General features: G+C 45.4%; 1 protein-coding gene across 35 annotated transcripts in view; it reads left to right on the top strand.

Annotated features, from left to right (window-relative positions):
* The window catches only part of ADGRL3 (adhesion G protein-coupled receptor L3), an 804,652-nt gene that overhangs the window by 663,269 nt on the left and 119,816 nt on the right, over positions 1–21,567 (top strand). For 33 of the 35 annotated variants that reach the window (XM_074950298.1, XM_074950299.1, XM_074950303.1 and 30 more), the window contains 3 exons: positions 696–904; positions 1,598–1,774; positions 19,614–19,823. In XM_074950298.1, coding sequence (XP_074806399.1) covers positions 696–904; positions 1,598–1,774; positions 19,614–19,823 — 596 coding nt within the window. The remainder of the gene's footprint in view (positions 1–695; positions 905–1,597; positions 1,775–19,613; positions 19,824–21,567) is intronic. The other 2 variants (XM_074950276.1, XM_074950282.1) reach the window with 1 other exon arrangement.

The raw sequence follows: 21,567 nt of genomic DNA on the forward strand, positions 1-21,567 counted from the left end.
GTTTCTTTTTTCTCTTTTGTTGCTGATGGTTTATGGATAATTTCTGACCCGCTCCCGGCCCCCCTACTCCCTCACCCCACAGTCTTGAATGGAAATAGTGTTAGGTTGCTCCCTGTGGCTTAGCTTGTCACTTACAGTGTGTCCCAAGGATGGGAGTGGCACTGCCCAAGGAGCAGAGCAGACAGCAAAGGGTCATTTGTAGACACCCAACTCCTCCCTGCTCTGAGAGGAGTAAGCTACTTCACCTCTTTTCCATGGAGCAGGTTATTCCCGCGTGTGCCAGAAGCTGGAGTCCCTTCCAATTCCCCATCTCCCTTCACCTTCTTCCTGCCCACTTGCTCACAGAGAGGAATATTGAATAAACAGCTCTCCCCCCCTTGGACAACTTGATGGGCCACATGGAGTTCAGGTATTTGCAGTGACAGTGGAAGTTGAGTTTTCTGCGCCAGGCCTCAATGCTTTTAACTCCTGACTTTTTGTTGCATTCACAGAGCGAGCCAATGATACATTATCCCTTTAGCAACGTAGGCTGGACCGTTCCCAAAGTGTACACAGCTCTTTGTTTCGGCAGAGCAGACAAGAGGGAGGAAGTCATAGCTAACAGAACATTTTGCTTGGAAGGGACAGTTGTTATCTTTTAACACAACTTTTGGGTTGGACTGGTCTGATCTCTAACTCCTCTCTGCACTTTGTAGGTGAAATCAGGGTGGCTTTTGTGCTGTATAACAACCTGGGTCACTATCTCTCCACGGAGAACGCCAGCATGAAGTTGGGAACAGAGGCCATGTCAACCAATCACTCTGTCATAGTCAACTCCCCCGTCATTACAGCAGCAATAAACAAAGAGTTCAGCAATAAGGTTTATCTAGCTGATCCTGTGGTGTTTACAGTCAAGCACATCAAGGTACTGGAGGGCGGGGGCATCTGGAAACCACAAATTTAAAGAGATTTTAATTTTATTTCTAAAGCTAACACAGAAAAAGTTCTCAAGTTTGGGCACCTCAAGCACTCAGTAGCCTTGGATTAAATTTTGAGTTATGTGTTTGTTACTTTGTATCTAATGTTTTATAGATAATGTCTCTTTTACATTGTCCTAATCAGGGTCTCTATTATGTAGAAGCCCCATCATTCAATTGCTAACGCATGCCATTCCATAATTAAAAGTTACCAATATATTAAAATAGTCCAAAATATTATTTTATCCTGGTGGCAGGGGATATTAGAGGGAACAGGATTTCAGTGAAAGAGGACAGTTAGCCCTCCATTAGCCAAGTACTGTAATTTCAAAAGTTGATTGCTTAAAGCAATTAATTTCTCTGCTCTGCAATGCAAATGAAGCAATCTGGTTCTGAAGAGTTGAATTTAGTCTGTGGTTGAAATTAATCAAGAACAAAGAACTAAGTTGGCAGTAACAAAGAGAGCAGCAACAATCTAACTTTCTCCGGCATGTGCAATACTTGACATATAAACCGTTGCTGATTGTTTATATGAAATTAAAGGGTAAGAGTTACAGAGTGACTCTGGGGAAAGAGAGTGCATTTAGAAGTCTCAGAAGCCATTAGAATTTTTATTGCATTTATTTCATTTCTTTCTGCAGCAGTCAGAAGAAATTTTCAACCCTAACTGTTCATTCTGGAACTATTCAAAACACACGATGACAGGGTATTGGTCAAAGCAAGGGTGTCGGCTTCTGACCACAAACAAGACACACACCACATGTTCCTGTAATCACCTCACCAACTTTGCAGTCTTGATGGCACATGTGGAAGTCAAGGTAGGCACTGCTCATCCCTGGGCTGCATGATTAATACAATATTGCTTTGTTGCTGGGAAGAGATAAACATTCGGTGAGGTTGCTGTCTGAAGGCGATTCCAATCATAGAACATGTAACTCTGCCCCAAGTTGTTTGTGTGTCACTCCTATTAACTTTCAGCGGGAGCTGAGCATGAGTATCCCATGGCTGTGGCTGGCCCATAGTGTGACCAGCTGCCAAATGAGATGAAGAACAGGGAGCGGTGAACTTCAAAAGGCTGGTTGTGGATGCTGCATCCAAACCCATGATGACAGAGAGCTCGATGCTGCATCTTTGCTCATGTGGGGTCTGACTGTGCTCTGGAGGCCTAGCTTGGCAGTGTGGCTGGTGGGGAGTAGCAGGAGGGATCTGCCTTGCTGGGGCTTTCTGCCTCTCTAGATCCCTGTGATGCTGACAGAGCTCTTTTGGGGGTGTGGCTTACTGCCCCCTATGCAGCCAGTCAGCCCCTCTGGCCAGTGCATGGGGGCAGAACTATGCCTCTCTCCCTTCCCCAATGGCAGCCTGGGTGCTCCTATAGGTCACTGCTTGGAATTCGGCCTGGCTCTGTTTCAGGCTGCGCAAGGAAGGAGAAGTTCCTTACACCTTCCTTGCCACATGGCACACTCCTGTTAGGGCCAAGCGGTCCACGGTTAGCCCCATTGACTTCAGTGGCATCACTTGCTTTGAGCCAGATGGTGTAACCCTTACTCACTCCAAAAGGACTTTTACTCACGAGAATCATCCCGTTGATGATGGTAGAACTACCTATGTCTGTAACTGCTTCTCAGTGTGCTCACGGCTTGTAGGGTTGAGACGTCTGCTTAGGTTTGATGCACACACAGGCGAAAGGTTGAGTTGGTTCTTATATTATCTGAACAGGTTTGCCCATCTGTACTGGAGATGGATACTCTGGAGAGAAGGACTAGGTGTGCTATTTCTAACATTGTAGCTGAGATTGTAAAACAAGTTATTAGCCCAGTTTCAATTATTATTCTTTAAAAGGGAGTACCTCATGATAGTCTCTCTCTCTATAGGGATAAGTGAATCATGGTTCAAAGATCGTTTTAGCGAAAAATCCAGTTTTTGTCTTTGTTTTGCTTCTTGTGACTAAACATTTGCTCATACTTTTTTTAAAAGCATACATTCTGCAAGCTGTAGGCCGGCCAATGATGCATTTAGTAGGTCTTTATTAAACAATTCAGCTTCATTTTCAAGTCTGCTACAGTGCATGTGCCGTAGCTACTTCTCACAGCAGGTTTATTGAGCCACCAGCCCATAGTGATAATGTTACGATCGAATAGCACTGGTTCCTCTGACACGGAATACTGTCCAAGTGACTAATGGATCCGGTATGTTGCCAATGTAATGTAAGAATCATAATGACTGCATTGACATTGTATTGGGTCTGAAGGAGTTTGTCACATCAAGCAATGACACTGGACGTTGTTCTTTTTTTTTCCCCAATGGTGGTATCTTTTATGTTAACTACTCATTGCAGTGCTATTTTGTATTGAGCATATTAGGCCCTGTTTCTGCAATTAGATGTATAGGGAGTCCCATCAGCTTCAGTGGAGCTCTGCATGGATGCAGGGTTCTGTCCACACAGGTCCAATTGCAGGGCTAGGGCTCTGTTTTGCATTCAGCATCTTCCATACAAACTCTATCAAGAGAGTCCGATAGAACAGTTCAGAGCTGCTGCCATAACTACGGAGATGTAACCGCAAATGCTCTTATGGTATCCCAGGAACTTCTGAATATTTTTCCAACATTGCTCCTTTGTCTGCTCTCATTTTTATGATTTTTCTAAAGAGAATTTAAAAGCACTGACTTCAAATATGCATTAAGGCTCTCTTACGAATGACAAAAGCCATGCAAAATTGAAAAAAGGGACCTGCAGCTCTTTTAACACTCATGTAGCACACTTGTTGTGACAGAGTGCAACTGGGCAGAACTGGATAGGTTGAGGATAAAGGGGGAGAGTGTGCTGCCAGATACATGGATAAAGTTCCCATTGGCTTCCATGGGACTTGCTGCCATGCAATGAAGAGCAGAATTTGGCTTTACATGACTTCAGTGACTGCCTGGGATTGGCCAGCTAAAGACGAATCAAAGGTCTGATTTTAGCCTGAAGAATGGGAATATTCAATGCAAATGTTTAACAGAAGAACACAGTTCTGCTGATCAAGTTTAGTTTTTTGTAGACGGTCTGGAATTGTTTGGATTTACCAAAAGAATGTGTGTTTGTCTGGTTGTCACCTGTCCGGAGATGATAAATATGCCATGTCATAGAGGTGAGAGGTCATGTCTGGGAAATGTGGATAACTTGGATGGGGATCTGGACAGCAGCTAACAGCTTGGAACAAAATGAGGAGGTTTGAGAGGGGAAAAGCATTTTAGACTTTTTCTGCCCCTTGAATGGTGTTGCTAAGTGCAGAGTCCAGCCCTATTCCTAATAAAGATGTCAGTGAAGTGGTTATTGTATGGTACATATCTGACCCCAAATAAGTCAACTAACAAAGGGATGGGTTCTGAGGACTTTGTTCAGTTTTCACTCAGTCTTTACTAGGGCAGCTCTCACTGAATAACCATAAGGGCGAAATAAAAACAGAGTAAGGCCCTCAGGAGCTGGAAAAGTATACCAGGCATAAAAGGAAAATGAATCCTACTAGAGTTTAATTGAGGAAGAAGGATGCCTCAGTGATTAAGGCACTAGTATGGGACCATGAGACTGGAGTTCAGGTCCTTGCTCTGCACAGACTTCCCATGTGGCCAAGGGCAAATCCCTTCCCCACTCTGTCTCTCCATTCCTCATCTGCAACTCTGGGATCATTACCTCACAGGGGTATTATGAGGGTAAATACATTAAAGGGGCTCAGATACCCCAATAATGGGGCCATATAAGTATAATGGAGTCTTAGATAATAGTACCTTAATATCTTATGTAGAGCTTTTCTTCACTAGATCTCAAACTGCTCTATAAAGGAGATCTGTAGCATTATCAACATGTTGCAGACGGGGAAACTGAAGCACAGAGAGTGGAAGTGATTTGCCCAAACTCACCCAGCGGCCAAGTTGGGAATAGAATCCAGATCTCCTGAGTTCCAGTCCAGTGCCCTATCCACTAGGCAGCACTGGTTCACATCATGTTAGTCTCTCTTGTATGTTAACTAGTCCGTTTTCATGGCTGTAGAGTCTTGTTCATTTTTTATTTGGCTACTGCCAAAACACCGCTGCTGCCATGGTAAAGTCAGCTCTGTTTTGTTGACTCTAACCTAGAAGGGCAGCTTGCTGGCCTCTCTCTGCTTCATAGATCATTACAGTCTAAGTTTAGCCTGCAGTGTGAAAGGGAATTGGTCTGATGGCTTCACGTGATTCCAGAGAAGCAAGCCCAATGTGTTAAATAGGATTCAGGATAAAATACAAGGGAGCGTTTGGTGCGGAATAATTTTGTGGGCAACGCATAACTTTTCAGAACATGTGAATCAGAAGGGAATGCCAGATTCCATCTGGTTACCCTGTGCCTTTAAGGCACAGCCTCTAGCAAGGGAGCGGTACGGAGAAGCATTGCCTCGGGGCAGCAGAATGTTCACGGGCAGCAGGCAAAATGCTGCTAGTACCCTTGTATGCAGCTTACTCCCCATACTCTGACCCAGAACACTGGGGAGAGATGTGACTCCCTTTCCCCACTGCATGCACTCAGGGTAATAGGAAGAGTGAGGTCCCAGATCTCCTGGAAGCACAGAGATTCAGCCTGGTCCTTATGGAGGAAAGCTAGGGTTGGCAGGTGTTATGTTCATGGCACACACACAGAAAAGTTAGATTAAAAATAAAATGCACTTGCTGGAAGGTTGCAGTGTAACACTGCTTCATTTCTTAGAATTTAGAATGTTAACACACAAGAACCCTAAACCAGAGAGAGACAATGCAAGCTGCTCCCTAAAAACCAAAAGAGACAAGTCACTCCACCCTACTCTAGGCTGGCCTTCGACAGACTGACTCCTCTGATTCCACACTTCCCTGGAGAGCCTCCTACCCAGCAAGCAGGACCAGGAAACTCCTTAGGATTTGAATTAGCAGCTTATAATTTTTACAGTTTTGGGTATACCATCAACAACTCCTTATATCCTCACCTGGCTACCTGAAATATCCTACCTAATGATAGAGAATACAACATATTGTGGGGAACAGACACCTGAGCCCCTCTTCTCAGTTTAAAGTTGACAGAACTACGATTTGACAAATGTCACTTCTGGCCATGAATTAGCTCCCTCCTTAGCAAGATTGTAATGCTGTGTGTTCCTCTAAAGGAGAATTCTGCAGACATTCCCTGAGTTATGGGCTGTGCTTTAATTATTAGCATACTGGGGTGAGGGAGAGGTAGGGCCTCTAATTTATTCAGCAAATGATTGATAGCCTTCTGCTTCTCTACTCAGTAATAGCTATATGTCTGTGTCTTAAGGAAAAACAAATATCAATGGCTGACCATTAGAGCTGTGATTTATCTGTGTGTCTTAAGACTGGGAGTTGATGGGATCAATTCCAGGCTTAACAGGACTCTACTCAATTAAGAAGAAAGATTTTTTTTAAAAAAAGATGCTATCTGCCTATTAGAGTTAGTTGAGCCTGGAGCTGGCTTTATTCATCAAATTCAATGGGCTCCCTGCCAAGTTTACATGACTTTCCAAGATCCTGGGACTCTGGGAACAGTAGAGTCTCCCCTGATGCCCCCTCAATTTAAAAGGCATTGAGTTGGGTGCCCTTTCTCCGATACATAATACTGAGGAATAACCCTGTGCTCGGCCATCTCCTCCAGGCCTCTGGAACATAATACATGGAGTAAGGATAATCACACAAGCTGACTTCATTCCCAGCAGGATATCTTTTGACAGGCATGTCAGGCAGTCCCCCACGGCGAATGCACTTACAAGTCATGATGTGAATGGAAATTCACAGGCTATTCCAGAGATGCATGCTGTAATTCAAAGAAAACCCATGTCACATAAGAGTTGGAAATATTGTGGTGTCTCTGCACAGAAGTACAAAATAATGATGTGCTAGTTATGAATTATCATTTATATGGTAGTATCACTGAGAGATCAGGGCCCCATTGTGCTTGGTGCTGTACAAACACAATAAATGACAGGCCGAGCCTCAAAGAGTGTACAGTCTAAAGTGACAAGACAGGCCCATGTTGGGAGGGGAGACAGAGACACTCGGCACATTAGTGGCAGAACAGGAATAGAGCTCAAGTCTCTCGTGTTCCAATCCAGCACCCTATCTGCGGACCACATTGCCTGCTGTTATTCAGACCTCTTCCACGGATTCATAATATTTTTGTCAGGTATAAAGAAGATGTTTGCCATCCCTGGTTATCTGACTATTGTACTCTCCATCTACATAACACAGTGTGCAGTCTACCTTATGGAGTCGGAATATTTCCTGTCTTTCAGAGAATGTACCATTGAAAATTAAAATGTTCATTTCTCATTTAGATGCCTTCAGACTTTCAAATAAATGAAACACCTTTCCATCAGATTACAAATAACTTTGGATGGTTTTATACAACCCTTAGATGCAATAAGACTACATTAGTTCTTATGCCCTGGAAGAAAGCACATGGTTAAAGGACATAACCCATTCTACCTGTGTGGTAACAGCTAAAGAATTATCCTTCAAAATTTACAAGCTGATTTTCATAAAAGCAAGCACTTTGCATCACAATAGCCATAGCAGATGCAGCTTAAATATATCGTAGGAAAAACAGGCAACCAGAAAACTAGTTCAGTGCTGGTGGGAAAAATCCATTTAAAAAGACCCAACTGTTTGAGTCAGAGTACCTTAAGGTAGACAAATATTGCTGAGCAACGTCTACTGTGCACTACAAATCGCTATTCCAACAAGATGCTTTAAGTACAGCAATTAATCTGAAGCTTTAAAATGTTATACTATGCTACACATAAATTACATCATCATCATCAATTATTTTGGAAATCGAGGAACGAGGAGAGTTGAGGAGAGAGAAGAACAAACATTTATAAAGTCTAAGTGGAACGTATGGGTGCATTGCCTAGAACCACTCTCTGAATTTCAGATCTAAAGAACAGGATAAACTCATCCCTCAGTTAGACATACATTAACATGAGTGGGGTTGAATGGCAGTATCAAAAAGCAGAATTAGGCCCAGGGTCTAGAACGTGTTAAAATATCCGAGCTAACTTCTAAAGCTGCTGTATTATACATTGAGTAGGGCAAAGGGATTTTGCACCTGCTAAAGGGTTAAGTCTCTGCAGAGAGTTTTATTATGCTGACTTATTCAAAAATGTGTTAAACAAGGAGTGTTTCAATTAAGCAGAAAAGTTATTAAATCAGCTTGTCTTCACTGGGTTTTTTAAATGAAAAATAAAAGACTATTTGAGCGTGTGTCAAGAACAGGAACCAGGGAACTTAATGGAATCAGCAAATTAAGAGATGTAAGAGACATATTCAGTAATCCATTACATTCCTTTGCCAGTGAAGAATTGTCACTTACAGAGTATTGTGGGGTGATTTGTCTATCTTCCCTTGGGAAAATTACCCAACCCTTATTGTTAAGAAAATACAGCCTACTCTCCTGACTAAATTTTCATGGAAGCACAGAAATTGTGGCTGGAAAAACTGAAATTGTCATGTAATCTATCCCTACAGCGTCAAGACATAATTGTATGCAATAGCATATCCTTGAGACCTTTGTCTAGGTGAGCATTAAATCATTCCAGATATAGTCCTTATAACAGTTCTCATGGGTACCCGATGTTCAGTCTGAAAGATCATACAGTTTCCAGATATTCAGCCCAATTTTTTCTTTGTTCCTATTATTCCTGCTTCTGTCTAATTAGACTGCTCTAAATATCTCTTCTTTCTTCCTCCTGGGTGTTTGAACCATTTAGACCCCATATCCCCACACATAGTCACCTTTTGGGTGTCCAACTGGAGACACTTTGGGCCTGATTTCAGAGGCTCTGAATCTTAGTCCTTCCCATGCTGTCAGATAATGCCTAGAGTATGAACAAGGCTCCACCATCCCAGTGTATATCCTGGGCCACTATTTGCATGCCCTCTACATTGTTAAGAGCCATAAGCTGTTGGGTGCTTTTAAAAAAAGATCTGCTCTAGGAATTGTTTGGGGAAAGTTCTCTGGCCTGTGTTCTACAGGAGGGCATCAAAGATGATTACAAAGGCTCCCTTTCTGGCCTTGCAATCTATGAATAAGTTTTCCTTCTCTGAGTACTGTTCAATGGAGGGATTCGTTCAGTTGGCCCCCTTGTATGTTCCTTCAGCTGCCCAATAATACAACTGCCATGGCAGATGCTCTGGCTTCATTCTTAGCACACCTCCCAGATAGTTCCATCTTCTTTTCTGGATAACTTCAGATATAAGGGGGTTTGAACTCTGACAAGTATTGGCACTTGTTATATATTCATTCAGTATAATACCTAGTATTGTTCTGGAGCAGTTGCTGTCACAGGCATTGAGATGTCATCTGTCCCTTTGGTGGATTTCCAGTTTTCACATCCATATGCTAAGATGGAAATAATATTTGAGTTGAAGAGTCGTAGTTTGGTCTGCAAATTATAGATTTCTGGTGACCAATTCCTGTGTAAGCTGATGAATGCAGCTGCCAACTTGCCAGTTTGTGCCAATATTTCCTTCTGGACAGCCCCATTGGCTTGTGCATTACTGCCAGGTTATGTGAATTGACTCACTTCTTGTGTTGCTTTGCCTTCTAAAGTAATGCTTGAGTTGGGCACTGCCAGGCTTCTCATTAGATTTGGGTTTTTTTTCATGACTGATTATTAATCCCATCTGTTTTGGAGTACTGGATAGTTTTTCGGTCTTTGCTTGAACTTTGGTTGAGCTGCCACTTAGAAAAGCTATGTCATCAGCAAAATCTAGATCTTATAGTTAGTGTATTGCTGTGAGCTATGCAATAGCTGCGTTGTATCCTTCTACATTTTGTCTCATAATGAAGTCAATGGCAATGCCAAACAGTGGAGGTGAAGAGAACACATCGTCACTGGACACAAGTGTCTGTGTTGAACCATTCACTCAGGCCTGCATTTACTTTCACATGCTGCACCTTGATAGAAAGCCTTGATGCTGTTAACTACTTTTGTTGGCATACCACAATGCTTCAAGATGTCCCAGAGTGAATTGCAATAGTGCTAAGCTCCCACACTTCCAACTGAAGTAAAAGCAGATCTGCAAAGGGCTCGTTCTTATGTTGGGCACCCAAAAATAGAGCCAGCATCCTAAAATCAGCAGCCATTTTAGAAGATGTTGACCACTTTTAATCTTTCCTTATAAATCAATCTCTCCAGCATTGTGTGTGTTGCCTTTCTCTGGACTCCCTGTTTGCATACTCCATGTCCTTTGAATACTAGAGTGCCCCAAAGAGCTAGAGGCAGTGTTCTAGCTGCACTCTTGCCTGTGCTCTAGAAACAGCTGTTGTTGCTTATTTATAATTGTAGGATTATTATTATTTATTCCAACTGCAGCTGCACAAAGGCAAGCAAGGCCTTTTGTGTATCCCCAACCTGTGAAATGGTACTGTCTAATATTACAATGACTTTTCTGTGCTATTATATCACATTGCAAGCTCATATCTAATTACTTACTAGGCACTCTCTCTCCCCTATGTCCTTTTCAGCATAGCTATTTTGCATGTATATCCCTCTCACTTCATCTCTGTTTCTGTGTAGTTTCTCCAGATGCCTTCGCTTGTATTTTTTCCAGGGAGAGCTGTTATTTCCTTTCTATATTTCTAACCTCTCTGTCACTTTGTATTATTTATGTGCACTCTTCAATACTGGAAACATTAGTCCCAGAGTCCTTGCGCATGGACAGGCTCGGCAGAATTCAGCTTTTATATTTTATAATGATGATGGATAATATCAATGTTTATTTTACAATTTTTTTTCATTTTTTATCTATTTACATTTTCCCACTTGCACAACACTATTGTTTTTAAGCATTTTTTTCTATTTGTATCCATATAAATGTTCACAGTTTTGAGAAATTATGTGGGGAGGGAGGATGGTCAGACAATAATTATTTAATGACAGAAGACTCTGTGATTTAAAAAGTTAAAGCTTTATAGCCATTAAAACACAAATTGTCAACATCTCACGTCCACATCTACAACATAAATATCCATACCTCAAACTCTAATAAGTTCTCAAGCAGCACTTTTCATACTTTGCCTAACAGTGGATTTTGATTATTATTGATGGAAATATTTCTTCATTGGTTTGGGTGTACGGTGAAATCAACATTTACGAACATTTACTAATAAAAATCGAACCCTCCCAAGTCTAAGCATGGATGTAGATGTTAAATTAAACCAGCTCTGACAGCATTTTGTTTGCAGCTGCTTCCTCTACCCCAAACCCAATAGATTGTTTGCTCATTGCCCTTTTTTACAGGCAGTTCTCTGTGGAGAAAGCCATGGGAAGGGGCCAGAGGGGTAGGAACACTTCGTACTCCTGGGTTCTGTGAAGTCTTCCTTATTCCATGGAATTTAAATAGCACTAAGCTTCCCCCTATTGCTTACCTTCACATTCCCAATCAACGCCTTCCTCATGGGGAGAACGAGGTTCAGGGTGACTTCCTCTCTGAGTAGATTCTGTATTCTCTGTAACATGCAGTTCTGCTCTGTGTAATTGAGGAATCTCTTTGATCCGTGTGCCCAAGATCGGTTTCATCCTGTTCCCTCCACCAAATAAAGACACTAAACTAGGGAGATTGTTGTCCCTAAGAAGAATGGAGGCAGAATTTCTCAGTCATGACTTATTTTCACCTCTCAGAGTGGCAATAAGCTGTCCGTTATAGATACCATTTTAATAAGAGTTGGATTCATAGATTCCAAGGCCAGAAGGGACCATAGTGATTATCTAGCCTGACCTCCTGTGTAACACAGGCCAGAGAACTTCCCCAAAAGGTATAGAGAGCAGGCAAGCGGAGACAGTGTCAGGTGTCCTGCCATCTTGCATAGCTGCCCAAGGGCTGGGCCCAATAGCTGGCAGCAATGTGGTCAGAGCACAAGGGCTGTGGGAGGCTAGATCAGCTGCTGTAGCTAGTCTTTCCAAATAAAACAGATGGCGCTTGGCCGAAAGCTCTTCGTCCTGGGTAAGCAGAGCCGCTCCACTGATGAAACAAAGCCAGAATGAAGGAGCAAGAAAGATGCAATCCCTGGGCCTGAATTACCTCTCTCTCACACCTGTGTAGCACTCATTTTACAGCAGCGAAGTGACACCTGTGTAAATGAGACCAGAATGGGACCCCATAGCATTCACCACACACACTGTATCCATGGTAACCTGCAGTTCAGCTTTTCACTTAGTAACACAGAAGAAGGTGACAACTTTATATCCTCTCTACAGTTTGGTGTTTTGGCTGTTCATAATAAGGGACAGGACGGGCTGATTTCGGGGCAACTCCACACTAGCAAATCCCCTCCGTATCTCTCGTTACTGCTCCGACATTGACTCCACTAACGTAGAGCGCCAAAGAGCGCTTTTCATCCCGGTATCCTCACTAGCTGCCCAGTCTGGCAAGGTGCGGACTTCCCTCAGCTTCCGTTGACTTCAGTGAACTGTGAACTAGACCTCCTAAGCTCCCATCCCAACAGCCAAACCAGGTGGTACAGATCCCATCGGCCCTCTCACCAGGAGGAGTTAGGGCCCTGGTTCAGGAAGGCACTAGACCATGTGCCTACCTTTAAGCTCATGAGTAGACCTACTGGAGACGACCTTGCTGACCTGGGACACTGGAAAATGTCTCTGGTATTTTGTGGCCCGTGCAGTGATCAAGATTACAGAGAGCCCTGGGACCTTGAAATTAGTGATGCCAATGGGTTTGTAATTCTGCACCTCGGCACCTAGCAACCAAACTGCTTTGGTACTTACACCCTTGTCTTTCACAATGACTGCTGCCAGTAACTCTGGGATGACAAGTCCTTGCATCTTTTGGCAGGTTTTTAAAAATGACTGGGGAAAAGCCAGATGTGTCTTGGAGAAGGTTGTGTGTCAGCTACAGCTGGAGGGATTGTGGGGAGACTACGTTTTGGGGGCTAGAACTTGCTGAGTGACCTTCTATAAAGAGGAGTGAAGGTTTAAGTGTGTGTCATAAGGAGACACCAAACCAGCTAGGAAGAAATGTCTCAGGGAAGTAGAGGCTGGATGAACCGGGTACCCTGAGATACATCTCCCATTGTGTATAAGAGATTTGGAGCCTGAAGCTGATTTCAAACTGCTGTAAATCAGAACATATCCCATGAAAGTCAGTGGCATTACACCATAGCTTCAGATCATAGTCCGCCTCCCACCCTGTCCCCGGTGCCACATGTACCTGGGGGAGCAGGTACAGAATAACCCGTGAGCTCCCTCTGAGTGCAGGACTGGGGTCCTGACCTGTTCTTACCTGGGTTATGCAAGGGGGAGAGGAAAGGCTCCTTAATCCCTCCCCCAGCTATATGCCGTAGTAGCCACATTTGGGGGAGTTGATCCTTAGGGTTCAGCATAAACTTGCAGTTTTGTACATTCAACAAGATTTCCCCCGCTTTCCTTATAATGATGTTGTTTGGTTCGGTAGATCACGTCCCTGGCTTTTCCATCATTTCCTCTGGCTCTTCGGATTCAGTTATTAGCGTATCATAGACTCAGAGACTTTAAGGCCAGAAGGGGCCACCGTGATCATCTAATCTGACCTCTTGTACTTTGCAGGCCACAGAACCTCACCCACCCACTCCTGTAATAGGCCCCTGCCTCTGGCTGAGTTAGTGAAGTCCTCAAATCTTGATTTAAAGCCACCTGTGATCTCACCCTATCAGTGTAACATACTGTAGTGAGGAAATGCAACGTGGACATAAGAACGATGAGCTCTCGATAACACACTATGGTTGATAATAGTTTTAAAAGGAGTAACGGGATTCCAGTCCATTCTGGGCAGCTACAAATCTCAGGAGCAGTGTAAACTATACACCACTGCCAGCTTAAATCTGGCCCACTTGGACCCATGCTGCTGCCTTCCAAGCCAGCTCCCACCGGTCGCACAACAGCCATATTCCAGCAAGCCAATGACACTTTCTTTAGTTACCATTTGTCATTCCTCCACCCACAAGCATGTTACCCTCTCCCTTCCTAAAGGCAAAGATTAGCTGAACAAAAGCACCCCCCGCAGCCAGCAGCTCTGTTTCAGCACCATTTACCTCTACTGAGCTTTTTAACAGGGAAAGAGAAAGGACCCTTCATTTAAGGGACAAGCCATTCTGTCATAAACTGACATTCACTGGAGTTGTTTTTTATTAACTCTGCTCTGGAGCCCAGGCAGTGCACTGCTGGAACCGTCATTCATCTCTTACACATTTCACAGCCTGAGCAATTTCTGGGCTGCCTACTCACCCTGCTGTGGACTTGGCAGCCATGTTTGTGACACACACACAACGGTTTTCAAAGCAGCAATCTGTTTCAACCAGTCTGCTTCCCACCGACGCAACTTGGAACCCAATCCAAAAGCTGTGGGAGTCAAGGGGAGTCTTTGCGTGGATGAGGATCTGGCCCCGAACGCCAACCCTAGATATAAAACTTGTCACAAATACAAAAGTTGTTGGGTTTATTGGTTTGTTCTTTGAATTTCATCAAGCACTTTGTTTCTGTAAAATAAACCTTTTTTAGAGATTTGGAACCCAGAAAAGAACAGCTGCCTGATTTTGAGCAGTATGGTGAGAGAGCACTGAAAGCCAGCCACTGACCCAGCATGCTGGTCACTTAGGGTATGTCTACACTGCAGTTTAAACCCAGGGTTTGAACTCAGCCTCAAGCCTAATCCCACCCCATCCACCAACACATAAATTGTTCTGACCCAGGGCTCGTACCCAGGGTCCCAGGACCACCCAGGAGTGGAGGATCCGAGCCCGAGTCAAGCTGGGACCCGGGGTTCAAGTCCTGTTGCTTTTCAGTGTAGATGCAGCCCCGCTGAACTCGTGCTCTGGGAGTCTGCCAAAAGTATCCCAGGGGCCAACTTTCTTTGTCCTCTGGATGGTCGAGTTTTCCCACATTGCACCACAAGCACAGGGCTAGCGCAGCCCCATTTTGGGAGGGTGCTAGGAAGTCTGGTTGGACTCCGGCCTGCAAAATGCAGTTTAGATGCTGGAGTCCCAGTTTGGGACCTGGGTTGCAACAATTCCTAACCTGGGGTTAGAGATGAGTGTAGATGCTCAAGCTCTAGGTTGACAAACTCGACTCGAGTTCTGTCAACCTTGGTCTTACACTGCAGCGTAGTCGTAGCTAGGCATTAACTAGCTCCCCCACAGACTCCCAGAGAATGTCGTTCAGAAGCTCAGGAAGGATGTGCAAAGGGAAGGAGAGAGGGCTAGCGGAGCTCAGGGGCAGCCAGCTCTCTGGCTGGTGAGATGGCTTCCTTTTCCTCTCCTTCTCCCTGAAGGAAGTGCTGAGGACTGAAGGACACTGCAGGTGGAAGTGCTGCACGGGGATTGTGACGGCGGCTTGGCGGAGATCACATCAGTACAAACTCACAGAGGTGTTGACAATCGAGACATCCAAGACTGTTTTGGAGGGGCCTGAGGGTGGCTGCCCTGTTACAGGCTCTATGTGTGATATTTTATGCAAATTATTTAATGAGTGAATTTACGTTTTTAAAAATAATTTATATATAACCATAAACTTCAGCGTAATAAATGTGCAGGTTTAGTGCTCTTGAAAGGTCAGCTTAACAGCCCTGGTCAATGAAGTCCTGGTTTAAAAGCTGGACAAGCTTCCCGCAGACATTGCCTTACCACCAGGCGTGAACTTTGGGCTGGAGGCTTTGAGGACGTTCTCTCTTGGGGTAACAGTCTCCATGGCCCATGCAGTTTTTGGCCTCTCTGCTGAGTTTGACCGTCAGTGAAAAGTGTGATGCTGAGTTTGTGCTGTGGGAGCTGGAATTAACACCCACAAACTCATCCCACATAGGGGCCATCAGGCCTCTGCTGGGCAAGAGCTTGTAGTGGCCTACAGGTGATAGGCTCTGTAGCAGTGCACTGAGGCATCCAGGCCCCCAGGAAGTGCCAGTGTCACACCTTTGAGAATGAGGCTTGTTGCCTGGAAAGATGCATTTATCAAATCAGGTTCTGACCTTTCCTGGAGCCTGCACAGATAGAACCTTCCACCCCGGCACAAGGGCAAAATCATAGAATCATAGAATATCAGGGTTGGAAGGGACCTCAAGAGGTCATCTAGTCCAACCCCCTGCTCAAAGCAGGACCATTCCCCAATTAAATCATCCCAGCCAGGGCTTTGTCAAGCCTGACCTTAAAAACTTCTAAGGAAGGAGATTCTACCACCTCCCTAGGTAACGCATTCCAGTGTTTCACCACCCTCCTAGTGAAAAAATGTTTCCTAATATCCAACCTAAACCTCCCCCACTGCAACTTGAGACCATTACTCCTTGTCCTGTCCTCTTCTACCACTGAGAATAGTCTAGAACCATCCTCTCTGGAACCACCTCTCAGGTAGTTGAAAGCAGCTATCAAATTCCCCCTCATTCTTCTCTTCTGCAGACTAAACAATCCCAGTTCCCTCAGCCTCTCCTCATAAGTCATGTGTTCCAGACCCCTAATCATTTTTGTTGCTCTTCGCTGGACTCTCTCCAATTTATCCACGTCCTTCTGGTAGTGTGGGGCCCAAAACTGGACACAGTACTCCAGATGAGGCCTCACCAATGTCGAATAGAGGGGGACGATCACGTCCCTCGATCTGCTCGCTATGCCCCTACTTATACATCCCAAAATGCCATTGGCCTTCTTGGCAACAAGGGCACACTGCTGACTCATATCCAGCTTCTCGTCCACTGTCACCCCTAGGTCCTTTTCCGCAGAACTGCTGCCTAGCCATTCGGTCCCTAGTCTGTAGCGGTGCATTGGGTTCTTCCGTCCTAAGTGCAGGACCCTGCACTTATCCTTATTGAACCTCATCAGATTTCTTTTGGTTCATCTCCCACCTCCTGCTCAGTCTTCTACCATCAACTGCCCCACCCAGTTTCATTAACCAAAATGACAGCATTAAAAGCACAACAATCATGCAAATATTAACACAACATCCCAACTCACTTCTACATTCCATGTTTGGCAATATACATTCATTCCATTTACCATTATCATTTACCATTTATCATTATCATTTACCATTCCAGTTACCATTATCCCAGGGTTCTCATCCTAACTTAAGAGGGTGTCATATTTATGGTGCTATACAGTGGCACAGAAATACCGACTCCAGTCAGTAGGAGCAGTGAAACTAGATCCCTTGGTCTCCTGGCTCCCAACCCAGGGCATGCGACCCTAGGTGTTTGCTGGGTGGGATGGTGGCTCTGCCCTGTCACCTACAGCAGATCTGACTGTGGTAGCGCTTGGGCACTGGAAGGTGAGAGTGATGGTCAATAGAAAGCAAGCTGGACCAATGTGGTCTCGGGGGCTGTGGTGCCCAGCCTCCTGTTGGCTTGCACAGAGCCGGGGGCTGGCAGGCACAAGGGGCCATGCCTCTGTTCGAGGGCTGTGCACTGGAGATCATCAGCACAGCTCCTTACTAATCCTCCCAGAGGTGCTAGCTGCCTGAGAGAAGAATTGTCTCTTTCTCTTGCTCCAAACTACCCAGCCCTTTCTCAGCTCAGCCCCTGTGTAGTCCAGAACCAGTGAATGATAAGAGATCTCTTCTTTCCCACCCTGTCATCTCAGCAGGGGTGTCTCTTCCCCCCACCCCCTATATCAGCATCATACATGGCCCTGGTGGCAGAATCCCTCTGACCTCTCTTCTTCTCCTCTCCTGCATGGTCCTGGGGAGCTGTCGGACCTTTTTTCACCACCTCCTCCCTATAGGGCAGCAGTGGGGAGTGTGCCCGAGGATCTGATTGGACAGCCTTTCGTACCCACTTTGCACTCGGAGGTGTAAATAACTCTGCAGGCAGCTGAGCAGTGGAGAAGCGAGACCTGTGGTTTTCATTTATTCCACACAGGCTTGGTGTGTGCATGGAGCCAAGCGTGTAAAAGGAACAGGCTGGGTTCTTGCTCATTTCCCCTTAAGCTGGGGTGCTCTGCTATCAGACGAAGGAGAACTCCGGAAAGCTCCCCACATACAAGGCTGACTTTTTGTCTGGAGTGTTACTGCATTTATGCTCATAGCCTTGGGCGATTGATCCACGCTTTCCGAAGTTCACCTGATTGTCTCTCCCCTTTATCTGCCTGTGCCAGCTGTGTAGTTCCTGTGTCTGTCTCTCGCAGGTCGCTGAAGCTGTGCCTAGCACTGCCTTCTAATCAGGCGAGCTGGCCTGCTTTGCAGGGGGACTGTTAGGGGAGAAGCTATCCACCGCTTCCAAGCAGCTTCGTGCAAAGCAGAGCAAATGCAAGGATTGGGATTTATATTAACGTTTTTGCATCAAGTTAAGAGGAAAGTTAATGAGTATGGAATTACCCAGAGATAAAACAATGCACCTCGATCAGGAAAAGAATATGCCCTTTCTTCCTTTCCACCTTGTGTGTGCAGTGGGGATGGAATAGACATTTTTGTTGCTGTTGCGATAGGCATATGTTAAATCCTGGTCCTTGTGGTACATCTGCAATCATAGAGTCTCTTAAACCTTCCAAATTCCCAAGAAAAATGGCAGGAGTGCTGTGGGAATAAAACTGCCTGTAATTTCTGTCTAGTCTCTTTATAAACAGCCTCTAGGGGGAAGAAAAAACTCACTCACCATCTTTCATTCTCATTTGATACCTATCAATCGTGCCGATAAAGCCAAAGTGCTGAAAGGATTTGAGTTGTTTTTGATGGGTGCTGACATGGCAGGAGTCTATATCAATAAGTGCCTGACATTGATGTAGCTTTATCATTGGCACGGAGGCAACAAAAAGGGTAAATGAATCAGCGTTCCCCTCCATCTGTCATAGACTTTTCCCCATAGCAAAACACCCTGTCTTTCTCTTCCAAGATGAGAGCGCCAAGCGTCCGTGCCCTGGTTTGGGAAGCAAATGCACAGACAAACACAGGAATAGGTCCAGTGGCATTTTATTGATGGACCTCAGCATCCTGCTTTCCGCCGTGAGAGCTCATGGCCTACCCCCTAGACCAGTCTTTGCTGCTGCTGTTCTTCGGGCATATGGTAGCCTGAAAGGGAAACATCCCTGCAGTAGTGACCATGTGGACATTACTTCTGGGTAAGCAGAAACTAGACCACATCACAAGGGGGAACACACAATTTCTGAGACACATTAAAATCCTGGTTAAATGTGGATTTAAAAACAATGTGGTCAATAAAAGGTCTCTGTTTATCCAGGATATTGTTCCGATATTCATTTTGGATTCCCAGCTCCAGGGTTTGATAAATCAATATTTTTTGCCTTCCCTTGTGAAAAAAAGAAAGGAAAATAATCCCTGTTTTTGCCACATGCTGGGCATTGAGACATACATTATCTTAATGGTCCCTGCAACCCAATCTTGGGATTTGAGTTTGTTCAGGTACCTTCCCCACTGCCTTACTGCTGTATTCACAAACAAACCCAAGCAAGGAGAGAGGGAGAGAACAGAGCGTGGCTTTCAGGTTGTGGCCACATTAATGCAGAACTCCATTCTGGGTAGTTTTAGTCCTAATACCCTTCATTAGCTATCGGTCCCTTGTGCCAGTTCTTGGGAAGTGGATACAGGAGTCTATCAAAGGGTCTTAGACAACCTGGCTTTTTTCAGTATTGATTAGCTGACGTGCGGCGTGTGACTGATTATTTTTCTGTTGTGTCTCCAGCACAGCGACACGGTCCACGACCTGCTCCTGGATGTTATCACGTGGGTCGGCATTCTGCTGTCACTCGTCTGCCTCCTGATCTGCATCTTCACCTTTTGCTTTTTCCGCGGACTCCAGAGTGACAGGAACACAATTCACAAGAATTTGTGCATCAGCCTCTTTGTGGCCGAGCTCCTCTTCCTCATCGGGATCAATCGAACGGATCAGCCAGTAAGATACTTGGCATAGAAATATGGAAGCATCTCCTCCCACCTTCCAGTGGAGGTAGCTGGGCCTGATCCTGGATTGAGATGAATGTGGATACACCCTACACTCATGCTCATCTCATTGCAGAATTGGGGCCCTGCTTGGTAACCAAGGGTGAAATCCTAGTCTATTATGCCCAGTGGCCAAATCCCCATTGACATCGGTGGGGCCAGGATGTCACCCTGGATGTCCGTTTAAAACGTATATACCAAAGGTGTGTGTTGTTTCATGTTTCCCCGGCAACAGCACAGTAATTCGCAAGAAGATGCTTTCTATTATAAGCCCTCCTTTCTGATCCAAAGCTGATCGAAGTCAATAGGAAACTTTCCGGTTACTCCTATAGGCTTCCGATCAAGCCCATATGATTTCCTGAACAAATTATCCTTGGAGGCTGAAATTCCTACCGTTTCTTCTTCACTTCAATGTTTCTGAGTAGTGAGTTAAACTCCATCTGTCTGTTTTTGAGAAAACCTCAACTTGAGCAAAAAAAATCCAAAGGGAAAAAAAGGCCTTTTTCACAAGACTATTTCAGGTGCTCTGTTTGTGCTCACATACATCAAAATGGCTCTTTTTAGAGAAAAAGCCTTCAAACTTGGCAAAGACTAAGGATTAGCACCTTTGACGTCTGTGAAGCAATTTGGTTTACAAATCTCAGGGTTCTAAACTTTGAAATGAACAAATTCTGCACGTTCAATCTGCCGTATTCTACTGACTCTATAAATGTCTGTGACACACTAGATAGCAGGGGAAACGTACACCGTATACAAGCAGTCACCTGTGTGCAGTTCTGCAGACAGACAGAAATATTACTGCTGTGATTACACATTCACCATTTGGCATTTTCATCCCCACAGTCCTCCTCGGGATGGCACCTTCATCGGAATGGCTGAGCCTATGTGGCCATAATAATCCAACAGCTGTTCCTGGGGCTCAATCCTGCTGGTTGCTGGGCTCCCAATGATGTGTGCACTGCCCTCAGCTGCCATTGAAGTCAGTGGGTGTGGAGGGTGCTCAGCACCCATCAGGATGGCTCAGCACCTTGCATGGTGATTGAGTTCAAAGAGCAATTCCTGGAACCTCAGCTCCCTTTCTGAATATGCCATTGTTCAGAGAAATGCACGGAGGGACAGATCCTGTTCTCCCTCCATAGGCTGCTGCGGCCTGATATGTAGCAGAAATGATGCATTCCTGCTGAAGCCAAACCCAGGAAAAGCCATCCAGGGGATGCTGTAGCTCTGTCGAGCTCTGCATTGCAGTTGCTCTGTGCCGTGGGTTGCTGGCAGGAAGGGCAGGGGGGTGGGGCTGTGGGTTGGTGGCAGGAAGGGGACAGGGCCGTGGGTTGCTGGCAAGAAGGGGTCAGGGCCATGGGTTGTTGGCAGGAAGGGCAGGGGGTGGGGCCGTGGGTTGTGGCAGGAAGGGGCCAGGGCCGTAGGTTGATGGCAGGAAGGGGCCAGGGCCGTAGGTTGATGGCAGGAAGGGGTCAGGGCCGTGGGTTGGTGGCAGGAAGGGCAGGGGGTGGGGCTGTGGGTTGGTGGCAGGAAGGGATCAGGGCTGTGGGTTGGTGGCAGGAAGGGCAGAGGGGTGGGGCTGTGGGTTGGTGGCAGGAAGGGGTCAGTGCCGTGGGTTGGCAGCAGAAAGGGCAGGGGGGTTGAGCTGTGGCTTGGTGGCAGGAAGGGGTCAGGGCTGTGGGTTGGTGGCAGGAAGGGCA

The sequence above is a fragment of the Natator depressus genome, chromosome 4 (genome assembly GCF_965152275.1).
Source record: "Natator depressus isolate rNatDep1 chromosome 4, rNatDep2.hap1, whole genome shotgun sequence".
Classification (NCBI taxonomy): Eukaryota; Metazoa; Chordata; order Testudines; family Cheloniidae; genus Natator; species Natator depressus.